This window comes from Abramis brama, assembly GCF_963993115.1.
Source record: "Abramis brama genome assembly, chromosome: 15".
Lineage (NCBI taxonomy): Eukaryota > Metazoa > Chordata > Actinopteri > Cypriniformes > Leuciscidae > Abramis > Abramis brama.
Window position 1 is genome coordinate 31,913,436 of NC_139977.1, and position 16,697 is coordinate 31,930,132.

A 16,697-nucleotide genomic window follows, 5' to 3' on the forward strand; every position below is an offset into this window, starting at 1 on the left:
TTATGAGGAAGATTAATGTCCTGTTTATGGGAATGATGTCCAGCCCTTCTCAAACAATCACAAAGTCAAACATGAGCTTGACAATACATCAGCTGCAGAAGCTTTGGGTGAGTAACAAGGAACAAGGAAACTGTCCAGCACTTCTGTAAAGGTGATCTTCATTATAGCGCTGCTGCCTGGAAACATGATTCTGTCTTCCTGCTGTTTTCTCTTCACTTCCTGGTGACCTTTCAGAAAAATATTGGAGGAAACACTTCTTTCTATTTAATGGTCTTATGTTCAATAATTGTATACAATGGGTTCCTTTTGTTGAATACGGCTTGAGTGCTGCTGTCATTAAAGCATGCACAACTGGACAAATGAATAGTAATATAATTTGTAACAAACATATAGTGCGACTGCAGAATAAAAGGATTTTTATAGTGGCCTTGGACTTTTGGGCCCCATTGTATGCCTGTCTAATAAAAGGAAGCATGACTGACCTCCTCTCCCTCTCTCCTGTGAGAACGCATGCAGTGGGACAGGTTTTATCTTCCTCCCTCGCTTTATTATCATAACAGAGAGTCATAGAAGGAAGTGAATAAACAAGTCAGCACATGTGCTTGAGTCCCGCATGCAAAAACACACAGACGAAATCTATGCAAAAACACAATAGGCACAATCATCCTAGATTCAGAAGAAGATTTGTATTCATAGTTGCACAAAACTACACAAAGAACAACATACATGGGTCAATGACGTGATTTTAACCCATTTAATCCCAAATTTTTCCCAGACACAAAAATATCCAAATCATGTGTCATTAGTATCCCTTTGAAACAATCAATCATAATTTTTAGAACTTTTCATGGAAAAGTGTGTGAAAAAGTGTGTTTTATGATCGGTCACAATTGTGACCGGTGGGATACTGTGTTGTATCAACCATTGGACAGACTGAATATAGGTCTATTTGACCTGTGCTGTGTGTGTGTGTGTGTGTGTGTGTGTTGTATCAACCATTGGACAGACTGAATATAGGTGTGTGTGTGTGTGTGTTGTATCAACCATTGGACAGACTGAATATAGGTCTATTTGACCTGTGCTGTGTGTGTGTGTGTGTGTGTGTGTGTTGTATCAACCATTGGACAGACTGAATATAGGTGTGTGTGTGTGTGTGTGTTGTATCAACCATTGGACAGACTGAATATAGGTCTATTTGACCTGTGCAGTGTGTTTGTGTGTGTGTGTGTGCGCGCGCGTGTGTGTGTGTGTGTGTGATCTGTTGGGTTTATATTCAGTGAGCATATCTGCAATATATTGAGGTCCTAGGCCATTGAATGATTTATATACCAGTAATAATACTTTAAAATCAATCCTAAATCTAACTGGGAGCCAGTGTAAAGACCTGAGGACTGGTGTGATATGTTCATATGTTCTGGTTCTGCTCAGAATCCTGGCGGCAGCGTTCTGTATGAGCTGCAACTGTCTTATGGTCTTTTTGGGAAGGCCACTGTATACAACCACTTGAGTAATTGCAAATGCATATATTAATACTAGACACCTTAAACATGATGTGTACCAAAAATCTATGTCCTATCTTTATGTTAACATACATTACTATCCTTTTCTTTGGGAGCTTTCTTGCTGCCATCCCCTTCTCTTGGCGCAAACAGGAAGTAAACAGCTCTGGTCATGTGACAATTTACAGTAAACATGCGACACTGCACATATTTCATTGAGACCCTTTATTATTTCAATATCTGCTGGAAATGCATTGATAGATCATTCAGTAACATTTTTTTATAGCCTTAGAAATGACCGGTGGGATTAAATATTTAGTCCCCCCCACCCCCCACCATCAAATCATACGTAGTGACTTGAATATAAGCTACACTGTGATTTTCCGTTTCCACAATAAAATACTGTTTGTAGTATAAAAAAAGTTGGGGTTTTTTTTGGTGTTTTTTTTGGTGTTTTTTTTTTACCAAATGGATTGACAATAAAGCATGTTTCTGTGATTAATTAAGTTTGAATATGAAATAAAGTAGAAAAATAACGTGCGCTGTAGCGCTGCTGCCATCTCGTGGTTGATCACTAAAGATCCTATTCTCTTTGAACAGATCTCACACATAACCTAAATTGTTTTGTGTAAATTAATATTTTTCGAGCATTTTAGAATGTATATATTTCTAAAGATAATTTTAGATCAGTGCGTCCAAAACCGAAAGATACTTCATGCTCGTGCATGTATACGCAAGCATATTTTTTCTTTTTCAATTTTAAGTGCTTCATTGCAATGGTTGTTTTGCTTAGAATAATACCAAAGCATCAATGCACATTTAAAAAGTGATATGAAAGAGGGTTGTGTTAATACAATCACTATCACATCAAATTAAAGCCCACTTCACATTCCAGCCCATTAGATGGCAGAAATGCACCGTCATTAGAAGACAACTAAGAAGAAGAAGAAGAAGAGTAACGCTAAACATCATCTGTAAATGTTCGGGAATGTCCCCATCTTCATACTGTACAAATGAAGAATAAAACAAAACAAGAGGGGGGACAACTGACGTCCACGTGACATGTTGAGAACATGAGTGACACAGAGGTCTGCAGAATGAATAAAGATGATCCTGAGCAACAAACAGGTTGGTGTCTATATTGATTCCTCACTGATGATTGTTGAAGAACATTCAGGCCACAAACCGTGATGCATTTCAGCAGATATAAAATATCATAAGAGCTTTTGAAATATCCAATAATATGAGGTAAGAGATGAAAATAAACTTGACACATAATGAAAATAAATAATAATAATAATGCCTGATATTTAACTTATTAGATAGATAGATAGATAGATAGATAGATAGATAGATAGATAGATAGATAGAAAGACAGACAGACAGACAGACAGACAGACAGATAGATAGATAGATAGATAGATAGATAGATAGATAGATATTGGCTTGATTTATGTTTACAGACATGCATATAAAACAATTTTGTTTGATTTCAATGCAATAAAGTAATTTTTCAGATCTCACTGCATCACTTTTCATCATCTTGGTTTATGTGTGAAATGTCTGGACAATGTTTCAAATCTCATTTTCCCGTTGTGTAACTCTTTACTATGTTTCATCATGTCATTTCAGATCTGTTGGAAGTCATTGAACTGCAGGTTTTACCTAATCATTTCGTAACCGGAGAAAAATCTTCACAGAGCCTCTCACAGACTGAAAGTCGTTTTTCTCAGAGAACAAGAGTCAAAGCGTCTTTCCTCTGCTCTCAGTGTGGAAAGAGTTTCAGGCGTAAAGGAGATTTTGTGAGACACGAGCGGATCCACAGCGGAGAGAAGCCCTTCTCGTGTCCTCAGTGTGGAAAGAGCTTCACGTTAGCCGACGGACTCAGAAAACACCAGCGCTCTCACTCTGGAGTCCGAGCGTTTCACTGTCATCAGTGCGGGAAAGCATTCATCCTGCCCTCACACCTGAAGAGACACATGCTAATCCATGCGGATTCGAAGCCGCACTCGTGTTCTCTGTGTGGAAAGAGTTTTTCTCAGCTGGACTGTTTGAAAAAGCATCAGAAAACACACAGCGGGGCGAGACCTCACATGTGCTTCGAGTGCGGGAACACCTTCCACTCGTCCGACACGTTGAAGAGACACCAGAGGATTCACACCGGAGAGAAACCGCACACGTGCTCACACTGCGGGAAGAGTTTCTCTCAGTCAGGACACCTGAAACAACACCTGAGGGTTCATACGGGGGAGAAACCCTACTTCTGCTCGCTCTGTGGGAGGAGTTTCAGCACATCCAGGAATCTGCCCGCTCATATGAAGAAACATCGTCCAGATGATGATGAAAACTGACGCAGCAAGATCTGAACAGATCACTCGAGATTACTCTCTATGCCTGTGTGCATTACAGCATGGATGAAAATATATATCGCCATATCTCAATAAGATCATTTAAAGGGGACCTATTTATGTCTTTTTTTTAAAAGATGTAAACTAAGTCTCTGTTGTCCCCAACAGTGTGTTTGTGAAATTTTAGCTCAAAATACCCCACAGATAATTTTTATAACATGTTAAAAATGCCACTTTTTGGAGGTGAGCAAAAATGCGACGTTTTTGTGTGTGTTCCTTTAAATGCAAATTAGCTGGTGCTCCCCGCCCCCTTTCTAGAAGAGGGCGGAGCTTCAAGAGGTCTAATGGCAGCAAAACGTCAGAAACAGACTCAAAACCGGAGTCGATTTCTATTGTGTAATTGCACACATTTTTTACATTTATTTTACCTTTTACAGAGGAAAAAGCACAAAGTCCCCCACTTTATGTTCAGCCCCATTACATTCCATTATTGCCACATTTTAAAGTCACCATGAAGTTATTTTTAAGAAATATTTCACTATTTATTAGAAATTATTTATCCGTGCACATCATTATTTAAAAAAAGAAATTAATATGATACTTTAATCAAAATAACTTCCCCCTCTTGCAGCTCATCTTCTACATTTCTCTTTTACAGCTCTTCTTTCCCTACATTTGTTCTTGTTCCAGAAGCGTTTTTTTCTTTTGGGATATACGTCAAAGTAGAGAAGAAAAGACATGCCGACTTTAAAAATAATGGTTGTTATGATATATGTTATGGAGTGACAACACCTAAAATATGATGATCATAAAAGAAGTATATTTTTCTTACAGCTTTATCAATATATATATTTGGTTTTATTATTGCAACACATTTCTTTGCACAAAGTACAAAAATATTGAACTGTGAATACTTTTTTGTGTTGTGATGATATTTGCCAGTTAGGGTTAATATTAGTTTCTGATTGTCAGCCCTGTAATATTTAACTGTGTACAAATGGCACTTCTTCTGAAAACAGCCCTGTTACTAACTCAACCCATTTGAAAATAAACTATTTAAAAACAAAAATGATCTTCCGTTTATATTTCCAGTTTATGTTTCCCGTTAACTCGTCTGGAACACCATAGACATATAAAATACATATACAGGCCTAAATAAAATGTATTTTATTTGTCTATGTCGAATACGCCTACTAATACAGTCACGTGGTTTTCAGCTGACTGAAGCGTCGAACGTCATAGATCACATGTTTATGGTTTCGAATCTTCGGCGTCGAATGTAAACAATTTTTCGAATCTTTTCAAACACGTCGCGTTCCATTTCCGTTTGCCGAGTTCTACAGCGAGCGCTCGAGCGCGGAGGAGCACAGCAGGGTTTAGGGTGTGTTTAGGACAGACATTCACATCCTTCATGTGGAGAATCACTTCAGCTGAGTTCTGCATGACAGGCTGCTGTAAAGATGGAGTTTATTAAAGAGGAGAATGAAAACATGAGCGATTCAGAACCCGACAGAATGAAACAAGAAGAATCTGAGGAGCAAACAGGTTGGTGTTTATTTATTTGACTGCTAAGGAATATTAATGTCACAATCCTTCAGCTGATTTAGTTGCTGTAGTAGGTACAACAATTCTTGAATCTGTCAAATATATAAATATTTTATCATTATTATTAGTAGTAGTATAATATAACATTATTATTATTACTAACATTGTTATAACATTATATTATTTATTATTTATAATAATATTATTATTTGACAGCTTCCAGTATTTTTGTAAATATAATTTATATTACACTAAAAAAATGAACATAAAATTAAATATTTTTAATGACCTTCCTACCATTACATTTAATTATTATAATATATAATTTGACAGCTTATATTAATAATTAATAATAAGAAATGTACATAACATTATTATTATTATTATTATTGTAATTTGGTAAATTAATGCATTATATATTAATACATATATATATGCCTTCCTGACATTTAATGTCATTGCTATATCATTTGTTTTTATTATATAATTTATAATTTGACAGCTAAAATCAATACTTATTAATAATAAGAATTGTATACAATATTATTATTATTATTAGGCCATTTCTAGTGTTTGTGAATATAAAAATTATGTAATTATTATATTTTCAAAAATAACAAAATGAATTATTTTAATGGCCTTCCTGCCATTATATTTCACCTTGAATTGTTTCATCTGTTTAATCGTTTACATTTCACAATTTTTCCTTTTAAACAGATTTCTGACAATCTTTCGTATCTTCATTTTAGACGTGTTGGAACAGAATGAGTTGCAGGAGAAACACCATCAGCTTCACTTCACAACTGGAGACAAATCAGGAGGCAAAAATTATTTCATCTGCCCGCAGTGTGGAAAGAGCTTCCCGCATAAAGGAGACCTTAATAAACACATGAGAATCCACACCGGAGAGAGGCCGTTCACATGCAGTCGGTGTGCAAAGAGCTTCACGCAGAAAGCAAACCTTGACAGACACCGGCGAGTTCACACTGGAGAAAAACCCTTCACATGTTCTCAGTGCGAACGCAGTTTCACATCCACATCCATCCTCAGAAATCATCTGCGCCGTCACTCTGGAGTGAGACCCTTCAGCTGCGATCAGTGCGATAAGAACTTCATTTTGGCCAAACTACTGAAAAGACACCTGAAGATGCATGCAAACCAGAAGCCTCACTTGTGCTCTTTCTGCGGGAAGAGTTTTTCACAACTGGAGTATTTCAACGAGCACCAGAAAATGCACATCGGGGGAAGACCTCACAAGTGCTGCGAGTGCGGGAACTCTTTTAAAACGGCCGACTCCTTGAGGCGACACCAGAGGATTCACACCGGAGAGAAGCCGTACACGTGCTCGCACTGTGGGAAGAGTTTCATTCAGTCAGGACACCTGAGAGCGCATGAGAGATTACACGCGGGAGAGAAGATGTACCAGTGCTCTTCATGCGAGAGGAGCTTCACACGCTCAAGTGAACTACTGACTCATTTGAGAAAGCCTTGCCCACTGTGAGCAAAGTTCACATCCCATTCATCAGTCAGAAGCATCTTCAGGCTATTAAATCTCCATCTTTAACAGCTTAATTTTGTAAGCTGATGCATTCAGATCTGTAGTCTTGCGTTTCCCTTATGTTACTTCTTTTGCACTGAAAACTCTTCTCACAGCATGTGAACATGAATGCAAGATGTTTTGTTGTTAAATATGGACTCAATGCTTTTCCAACGTCTTAACTCTTTCCCCGCCATTGACGAAAATTTACGCATCTTCTGAAAGAGTCTTGGATCTCCTGCTCAAAACAGGTGAAAAGAAGCAGAAACAAATGATATCATATATACACATAATCATGTGTAAAATAGCTTGATTATCAATATTAAACTGCATATAAATCAAAACTGCCTAACGTTACCGTATTAAATGTCGACCCAGGACGAGCTAAAGAGCTAAAGGACTGTGCAATCATTAGGGGTGTTGGACTCGATCTACTGCATCTGTGTTTTGATCATCGTTCTGAATCCAATCCAGACATCTTTTTTTTTTTTAAATAATAAATAAAAGTGAATTCCTCAGCTTTTTTGCTCAAAATAGTGCTTTTTTTCTATGAAACTTACCCATATTCAAGTGTTGATGATAAAAGAATGCATAAAGCTAGAATAAAACTTAAAAGAGGTGTCTCTGTTCTTTCTTTTGATGTATTGCATGTTCAAATATTCATACAACAAAACATTCTGGGAGCCATGACATTTTTGTTTTTTAAATGGTCAAAAAAAAAAAGTTAAGTATGTATTATTGTGTAGACTTCTATTACAATGCATATAAATTCAAGGTTTTGCTGGTTTAACGCAAAAGTACATTTAAATGATTGCATTTGGCAGATTGTTTTATCCAAAGTGACTTACGCAACATTCAAGGTGCATGTTTTAGCATTTCATGCTTTCCTTCGAAGTGTTCATTTTAGGTGTTGACAGCTCACTGTTTGTTTTTCACTGTTTTAATGACCTTTTTACTTGCATGTGTTTCATTTCAATTATCTTGTGGTGAAACAAATATATATTTAGAAGCGCAAACATTCAGTGTAGGCTGTCTTCACACACGATCCAGGGGCGGGGCCAGAGGGGCACTGGAATCTGATTGGCCCCTGAAGTGGCCTTGCCCTGTCAATCATGAACTCGCAGCTGGTCTACGTCACTTACGCGCGCATGATTCAAGCAAGGATTGTATGGACGACGCAAAAGCATTTCAAGTAAGTGTTTAAAATGAATGTGCACAGTTCAACTGAATGATAAAGTTGAGCTGTTGAACCTACTTTAAAAAACCTTCAGCTAAAAAATGTATCTTTAGACCAGGAGCGAGTGGGAGATGAGTTCGTTAGCCTACAATGGCAACATTAGCAATGTGGCAATCATCGACAGGTAGAAAAACTGGCATTTTGTTTAAAATTATGGTAAGATAAAGCTACTCACGGTATGTAGAGGTGTGTTAAAATGTTTGGTGGAAAATAAATGTATAATTGTTATGTATAATACTCGGTATAAATTAATTAACTGAAATGAGCAATAAACAGGGGATAAACACTGCAATAAGGATGAAACTTAATGGGTTTTTTTTATTCCAGATGGTTAGTATTACAGTTTCACATTTTAATTGTCATTAAAACCTAATTCGAATTTTGCTGTATGTTCTAATTCATACTCGAAGCCAGAGGGCGCCCTCGTGCAGAGAGTACAAGTTAGACTTTTCTTTTATTATAAGAGCTTTCAAAATGAAACAATAGTGGTACATAAAGACAGTTTTAGAGAGAAAAAAGAAAAAGAAAAAACACCATATGTTTTATATCTTTACATTAGTGCTGTGAAATCGATTAATCGCATCTAACAAGAGTTTTGGTTTACATAATAGATGTGCGTGGTATGTATACTCTACACATAAATATATATATATATATATATATATATATATATATATATATATATATATATATATATACACTATGTAAACAAAACGTTTATGTTAGATGTGATTAATCACGTTTAATCAGTTTGACAGCACTTTACATACATTTTACAGCATTCTTGTTTTTCAAATTATAAGTTGTCTTTACGTATTGCTAAAATTCTGACTTCAAAATTAAAAACAGGGGTTTATGATCACCGTAATTACATTTTCGTGTTCTGAATTTTGCCAACAGAAATAACAAGTGAAAAAAGACCAAAAAGAATTTTAAAAAATCTGTATGTTGATCACAAAATGTTCAAAGTATATCAATATCACAACTGAGTCTGTTTACAAAGAAAATGATTGCTGTGCAATAAACACAAAAAATACATGATTGCAACAATGTATGGTTTATCAGTGTTCCTCAAGCCATCTCAGGTATTTTCATAAGAAAAAGTTATATTGATAACACAATGCTAATTGAAATGGCCATTATCACAGTATAGAATACTGCAAAATACTGTATTTGTGCCTCAATCTGTAATAAGCCTCATCAGATCGTAAAATAAGTCGTTTCAAACATTCGCTGGATTTTTTTTTAAATTCTTTTTTTTTTTTTTTTTTTTTTAGCAAAAACTGTATTAATTTCCAAAATTGTGTTGATGACAAAGCTTTGATAGGTGTAATACTTATACAAGAATACAAATGGTCACAGCACAGAATAGAAATCACACATTGTCTAATGTAGTATCTGTGTTTCAGACCTGATGAAAGAAACAAAGTGTAGTGGAAGAGAAACGCCAGTGGTGTCAGAAACTTCATCTCGACACAGAGACGTTCTCCTGATCTCAGGGCGGAAACACGGAAATCAGCCTGTTCTTCTTTGGTCTCGCTGTTAAGAGGTGATGCACTCTTGTACCATTTATGTTACATAAGAAGAAAAAAAAAGACAAAAACTCATACTTATTGATTTACTTTATTCTAATATACAAATTTTCTTCAGGCAACTGTAATCAAAGGGTTTAAATTGTGTATAAATTGAGTAAACTCGTGACAATTCCCATACATAGTGTACTTTTAACCCTTCTTTGACTTATGATTTGTGAAATATTTCACAGTGCAGTTTTGGTCTGTTAAACCTTCCATGAGTGCCAAACTTTAATATTTGGATTTTTTAAAATCTTTTACAGTATTTTTTTTTTTTTTTTTTTTTGTCCTTAACTTCACTTTTCTGATGCTGAAGAAGTACTTTAGAAACCAGCCTTTATTAATTTTGAAGAGATGGGGTTTTGGGCGGGGTCCGTGGGACTGTTTCTGGGGGACGAGTCTGAGGGAAGAACAGGAGACAATGGTAAGGAGAATGCAGAAGACAAAAGGTAAGCAAAATAAAAAGCGAATCCCCAGAAACAGTCCCATGGACCCAGCCCCAAACCCCATCTCTGCAATAATAATTAATAAAGGCTGGTTTCTAAAGTACTTCTTCCTGCCTCTATGCATTAATGCTCATGGGTAGCCGTAATGGGTCCCATTCAGACCTTAACATTAAGTCTTTTACTGTTATGTGTCAACAAGATTCAACAAGACATTTTCGCCTGGCTATACCCAATGTTTAGACCTGTTGTGGTATTTATGCAAATTAGCACATAGGTAATTAGATTATGCACCGTTTGTTAAACCTTTTTTCATAAAATGACTGGACTAATTTTCATCTTCAAGGACAACCCCACGTTTGTTTTTCGGATACCCAAAGTATTTCCTCACTGCAGATTTTAACTTTTTTTTCGGCCAGGGATAGAGATTAGAATTCGCAGCCTCTGTCTCAGACATTTTCTCCTCTGTACATGTATGGGTGGAGTCTAAGCAGTCAAGTGGAAAGAAGTTGCAAATGTGCAGGTGAGATCTGAGTTCATTTTATTTTCCAAAACCGTGGATAAGCAAATGTTCACGATGTGATTATCGTGATAAACCGCCATACTGGAATACCGTTAAAACCCTACTGTAAAGTTAGGCCTGTTCAGATAACATAAGTGGAGAAAATTCTCTCTCTTTTAGCATATGCTCTCTGTTCACACTGGTGCCTCCATCAGACGGGTTAACAGTCTCAATATTACTATTTCATTAAATTCATTATTTAGTGCAGTTAAAGAGTGAACTCTGAAATATTTCTCAAATCTGACCTGACTATAGTGACCAGCTTTCTAACATAGAAGCTGATTTATTTAATGGCTTGAACAATTGGGCCATTTCAAACTGCAGACTATCCTTGCCTGCCATTTTGAATAACTGAGAGTGATTGTAAGTGTGAAGATCATCTGCTAAATGAGCAACAACGACCACAATTCAGTCAGTGAAGCTCCCACAGCCGTTCATGAGAGTTTAAATGCTGGGGAATATTCCCATCTTCCCACAGGAGAAGAAGAAGCAAGCAGGAGGAATTACTCCAGGAGAAACTACGGACATACTATTGTAAAGATGGAGATTAAGGAAGAACCCTGCAGAATAAAAGATGAAGATACAGAGGAACAAATAGGTTGGTGTTTTCCTTCATTCTCTTTCATGACTGATGAGGAACAGTAAGATAAAAACTAATATTCGAAATCTTAAACTAGACTCAGTTGTAAAGTAGTTTTTTGTTAAATACAAGCTCACTTATATTTCTGTTTGTTCTCATTTGGCTTTGATTTTAGACTTGATGGAAGTTAAAGCAGACAAACACCAATGGTTTCAAAAACCTCAATTAAAAAATGAAAACGCTGCCATTTCACCGACTGAAGAGAACTGCAAACAAAAACAAGCTGGAAAAACTGGACTCAAAGGACCTCTTACTTGCTCTGAGTGTGGAAAGAGTTTCATTCTTGAAATTAACTTAAATGAGCACATGAGATCTCACACTGAAGGAGGACCTTTCAACTGCTCAGAGTGTGGAAAGACTTTCATGCGCAAAGGAAACTTAAATGAGCACATGAGGATTCACACTGAAGGAGGACCTTTCACCTGCTCAGAGTGTGGAAAGACTTTCATGCGCAAAGGAAACTTAAATGAGCACATGAGGATTCACACTGGAGAAAATCTGTTCTCGTGCACTGAGTGTGGAAAGAGCTTCACTTTGAAAGGACACTTAAATGTGCACTTTACGAGATCTCACCCTGAACAAAGACCTTACACCTGCTCTGAGTGTGGTGAGACTTTCGTGAAGGAAAGACACTTAAATGAGCACATGAGGATTCACACTGGAGAAAATCTGTTCTCGTGCACTAAGTGTAAGAAGAGTTTCACTCTGAAAGAACACTTAAATGAGCACATGAGATCTCACCCTGAAGGAGGACCTTTCACCTGCTCAGAGTGTGGAAAGACTTTCATGCGCAAACGAAACTTAAATGAGCACATGAGGATTCACACTGGAGAAAATCTGTTCTCGTGCACTGAGTGTGGAAAGAGCTTCACTTTGAAAGGGCACTTAAATGTGCACATGAGATCTCACCCTGAACAAAGACCTTTCACCTGCTCTGAGTGTGGTGAGACTTTCGTGAAGGTAAGACACTTAAATTTGCACATAAAATCTCACACTGGAGAAGATATGTTCACATGCACTCAGTGTGGAAAGAGTTACACATCCAAAAGCATTCTTGCAAATCATTTGCTCATTCACTCTGAGGTGAAGTCGTTCAGCTGTGATCAGTGTGATAAAACATTTGTTATGGCATCATACTTAAAATCACACCTTCAAGTTCATTCTGCTGAGAAGACCCACATTTGTTCTTTTTGTGGAAAGAGATTTTCACGACCGCAATGTTTAAAACAGCATGAGCGTATTCATACTGGTGTGAAACCTTATTTGTGTTCTGACTGTGGGAAGACTTTTATTTTTTCCGGCGACTTGATAAAACACCAGAGAGTTCACACTGGAGAGAAACCGTACAAGTGCTCACACTGTGAAAAGTGTTTCACTCAGGTAGGAGCCGTGAAATCTCATGAGAGAATTCATCATACTGAGAAATCTAAACGAAAAATTCATAAGAGAAAGCATTGCCTGAAGTTGTCTAGAAAAAAGAAATAATGTTCACATAAATCACTTTCAAGCAAATAGTTTGATATTCGGATAAAGCAAAAGATGGAATTCGTGCAACAACAGCATCTGAGAGAGACATTTGTGAATTACATTCATTGGTGAAGATTGTTTGTTTAACATTGTAAATTGTGGGGAGGTAAAATGCCTCAACATTCAGTAGGAATGCTTTTGTTTATGTTGGGGAGTACATGGAGTAAATCTAATTGAATGACATAGTCAGTCTATTAAATCTCCAGTCAAATGCTGAACAAGTTTAGTTGCTTTCAAAGTTAGTCTGTTAGTTCATTGAGTTAATGAAGAAATTTCTTCAGGCAACTAATCAAAGAGTTTTGTATCAAGCTACGCAATGTAATGAATTAACTCTGTCTTAATAAATTACTGTTTTAAACTAAAAGTGCATTTCCCTTACAATTTTCTTCTTACACAAACACACACACAAAAATAAAAACAATAGAAAATTCTGTTCTGTCCGTGGAAGTGCATTGAAAAAATACCTGTTTTAAAGCTTAAAATATAAGCAAGATCTTAATTACAAGCTCTTTGTAACAGTATGGTAAAAACATCAACAACAAAAAAAAAACTTAAGATTAATTCCCTGAATAATTCATTTTAAAAATCAAATTCATAATAAAAAATAAGCATTGAAAACCTATAATAATTGTCCAATTCGAATGTCGTACAGTAAGACATTTCAAAGGGTTTTTACACTAATTTGCTGGCAACACTGTATATTAGTTTTTTAGTGGTATTTCATTAGTATTGTAGTATTTCAGTGACACACTGTTCAAAGACACACTGTTCAAATATTTATTTTATACAAATAAAAACTACTGAAATCATGAGTATGCATCAAATGAGTTTTAATATTGCATTTGATATTTTATCTCAGCAGTATAAAAAGCTAAAAGTGACTCGGTGTGATCCGAGTCATCCGACGTTTTGAAATTCTGGAGCATTAAAGTTCCAGTAAAAAGACTGAATTGTTTCATATTTTCTATCTTGCAAGAGTTTCTTTATGAAGTCATGCCAATAGTTAATATTACAGTTCTTCCTCTAGTTGGTGCCATTTATTAATAGTAAATGCACAAAACAATTAGAAAGGTAGAAGAATGTGCATTTGATTTAGGAATTCAAATTCTCAGTGGAGAAAACGAAGACAGTAATTTACTCTAGCAAGAGGGTTGTTCCAGAAGAGAGTCTGAAGATGTACGAGAGATCGTTGGAGAGGGTGAAGGTTTTTACATTTTTAGGTATTTACAGTGAGGAAAATAAGTATTTGAACACCCTGCTATTTTGCAAGTTCTCCCACTTGGAAATCATGGAGGGGTCTGAAATTGTCATCGTAGGTGCATGTCCACTGTGAGAGACATAATCAAAAAAAAAAATCCAGAAATCACAATGTATGATTTTTTAACTATTTATTTGTATGATACAGCTGCAAATAAGTATTTGAACACCTGTCTATCAGCTAGAATTCTGACCCTCAAATACCTGTTAGTCTGCCTTTAAAATGTCCACCTCCACTCCATTTATTATCCTAAATTAGATGCACCTGTTTGAGGTCGTTAGCTGCATAAAGACACCTGTCCACCCCATACAATCAGTAAGAATCCAACTACTAACATGGCCAAGACCAAAGAGCTGTCCAAAGACACTAGAGACAAAATTGTACACCTCCACAAGGCTGGAAAGGGCTACGGGGAAATTGCCAAGCAGCTTGGTGAAAAAAGGTTCACTGTTGGAGCAATCATTAGAAAATGGAAGAAGCTAAACATGACTGTCAATCTCCCTCGGACTGGGGCTCCATGCAAGATCTCACCTCGTGGGGTCTCAATGATCCTAAGAAAGGTGAGAAATCAGCCCAGAACTACACGGGTGGAGCTGGTCAATGACCTGAAAAGAGCTGGGACCACCGTTTCCAAGGTTACTGTTGGTAATACACTAAGACGTCATGGTTTGAAATCATGCATGGCACGGAAGGTTCCCCTGCTTAAACCAGCACATGTCAAGGCCCGTCTTAAGTTTGCCAATGACCATTTGGATGATCCAGAGGAGTCATGGGAGAAAGTCATGTGGTCAGATGAGACCAAAATAAAACTTTTTGGTCATAATTCCACTAAACGTTTTTGGAGGAAGAAGAATGATGAGTACCATCCCAAGAACACCATCCCTACTGTGAAGCATGGGGGTGGTAGCATCATGCTTTGGGGGTGTTTTTCTGCACATGGGACAGGGCGACTGCACTGTATTAAGGAGAGGATGACCGGGGCCATGTATTGCGAGATTTTGGGGAACAACCTCCTTCCCTCAGTTAGAGCATTGAAGATGGGTCGAGGCTGGGTCTTCCAACATGACAATGACCCGAAGCACACAGCCAGGATAACCAAGGAGTGGCTCTGTAAGAAGCATATCAAGGTTCTGGCGTGGCCTAGCCAGTCTCCAGACCTAAACCCAATAGAGAATCTTTGGAGGGAGCTCAAACTCCGTGTTTCTCAGCGACAGCCCAGAAACCTGACTGATCTAGAGAAGATCTGTGTGGAGGAGTGGGCCAAAATCCCTCCTGCAGTGTGTGCAAACCTGGTGAAAAACTACAGGAAACGTTTGACCTCTGTAATTGCAAACAAAGGCTACTGTACCAAATATTAACATTGACTTTCTCAGGTGTTCAAATACTTATTTGCAGCTATATCATACAAATAAATAGTTAAAAAATCATACATTGTGATTTCTGGATTTTTTATTTTTAGATTATGTCTCTCACAGTGGACATGCACCTACGATGACAATTTCAGACCCCTCCATGATTTCTAAGTGGGAGAACTTGCAAAACAGCAGGATGTTCAAATACTTATTTTCCTCACTGTATTTTAATGCGAAACTTACATGGGATGAACATTTAAACAAAATAGTGGAGAAATGCCAGAAGATGCCATGAGATGTGTACGTGGAGTGAAATGGGGCAAGTTTTTCTTCATTAAAAATGATTTAAGTGGCACTGATCCGGCCTATATTTGATTATGGTGGTGTATGATTCAGCCTCAAAAACCTTGTTAGAAAAACTCAATAAAATATAAGCTTATTAAAATATAACTTGGGCTACTTTTTAAATTCAGGATCAGTGGAATAAAGTGAACATCAAATCATGTTGGCGTCTCAATGATGGCAATACTCTTAGCATTGCATTGGGTAAAGGAACATAAACCTGGAAATGTTTTAATTTGTTCCAACTCAGTTTTAGTTTTAAAGAACTTGAGATCTTTTAAACCTATAGCCACCAAGATATTCTGTTTAGCATATTAAAAATACATTCAGGAATTGTTCAAAATTATATCTTAGTCAGTTTTATATGGGTCCCAGCACATAGGAGTAAAGGGAAATATGAGGATGTGGATAAATTAGCAAAACAAGCTTTACAGACAGAAACAATAGAGATACAAGTTCCATTGAACAAGTCAGAAATTATTATTATTATTATTATTATTTTTAAATCTGGAATAAAGCGATAGAAGAATGGCAAGTAAAGTGGAACAATGGAAAAATGGCAGGTTTCTTTATGCTTAGGCTAATTAATAAAGAAAAAATCAAAAAATAAGATACAGGTACATCAAGGACAGATGAGGTTATTTATAATAGAATAATGTTAGGGCTGGGCATTCCAATTTAAATAGCACCCTTAAAATAATATAGGGAAACATCCAAATGGGTTATGTGAACAATGTCATGTTAAAGAAATTACCTGTGATTCTTGAAGTATGAACAAGAAAGGAACGAAATGATAGGACAAATGAAGAAAAATGGAATTCAAGAATTTAATT

At 36.6% G+C, this 16,697-nt stretch overlaps 2 protein-coding genes across 3 annotated transcripts; both read left to right on the top strand.

The window, feature by feature from the left end:
- The first annotated feature begins 2,437 nt into the window (after positions 1-2,437).
- On the top strand, positions 2,438-4,905 carry LOC311097946 (uncharacterized protein). The gene is made up of 2 exons (XM_084137957.1): positions 2,438-2,627; positions 3,132-4,905. Exons 1-2 carry the CDS (start codon positions 2,573-2,575, stop codon positions 3,848-3,850), a joined length of 774 nt encoding a protein of 257 aa, XP_083994083.1. The 5' UTR covers positions 2,438-2,572; the 3' UTR covers positions 3,851-4,905.
- Positions 4,906-5,070: 165 nt separating this feature from the next.
- LOC311097944 (uncharacterized protein) lies at positions 5,071-7,641 on the top strand. Of its 2 annotated transcripts, none has more exons than XR_014609344.1 (2): positions 5,071-5,392; positions 6,110-7,641. XR_014609344.1 is itself a non-coding variant. In XM_084137954.1 (2 exons), exons 1-2 carry the CDS (start codon positions 5,308-5,310, stop codon positions 6,891-6,893), a joined length of 837 nt encoding a protein of 278 aa, XP_083994080.1. In that variant the 5' UTR covers positions 5,071-5,307; the 3' UTR covers positions 6,894-7,550. The 2 variants fall into 2 exon arrangements, 1 of the variants encoding a protein (XP_083994080.1); XM_084137954.1 differs by having other exon boundaries at positions 6,142-7,550.
- The last annotated feature ends 9,056 nt before the right edge of the window (positions 7,642-16,697 follow it).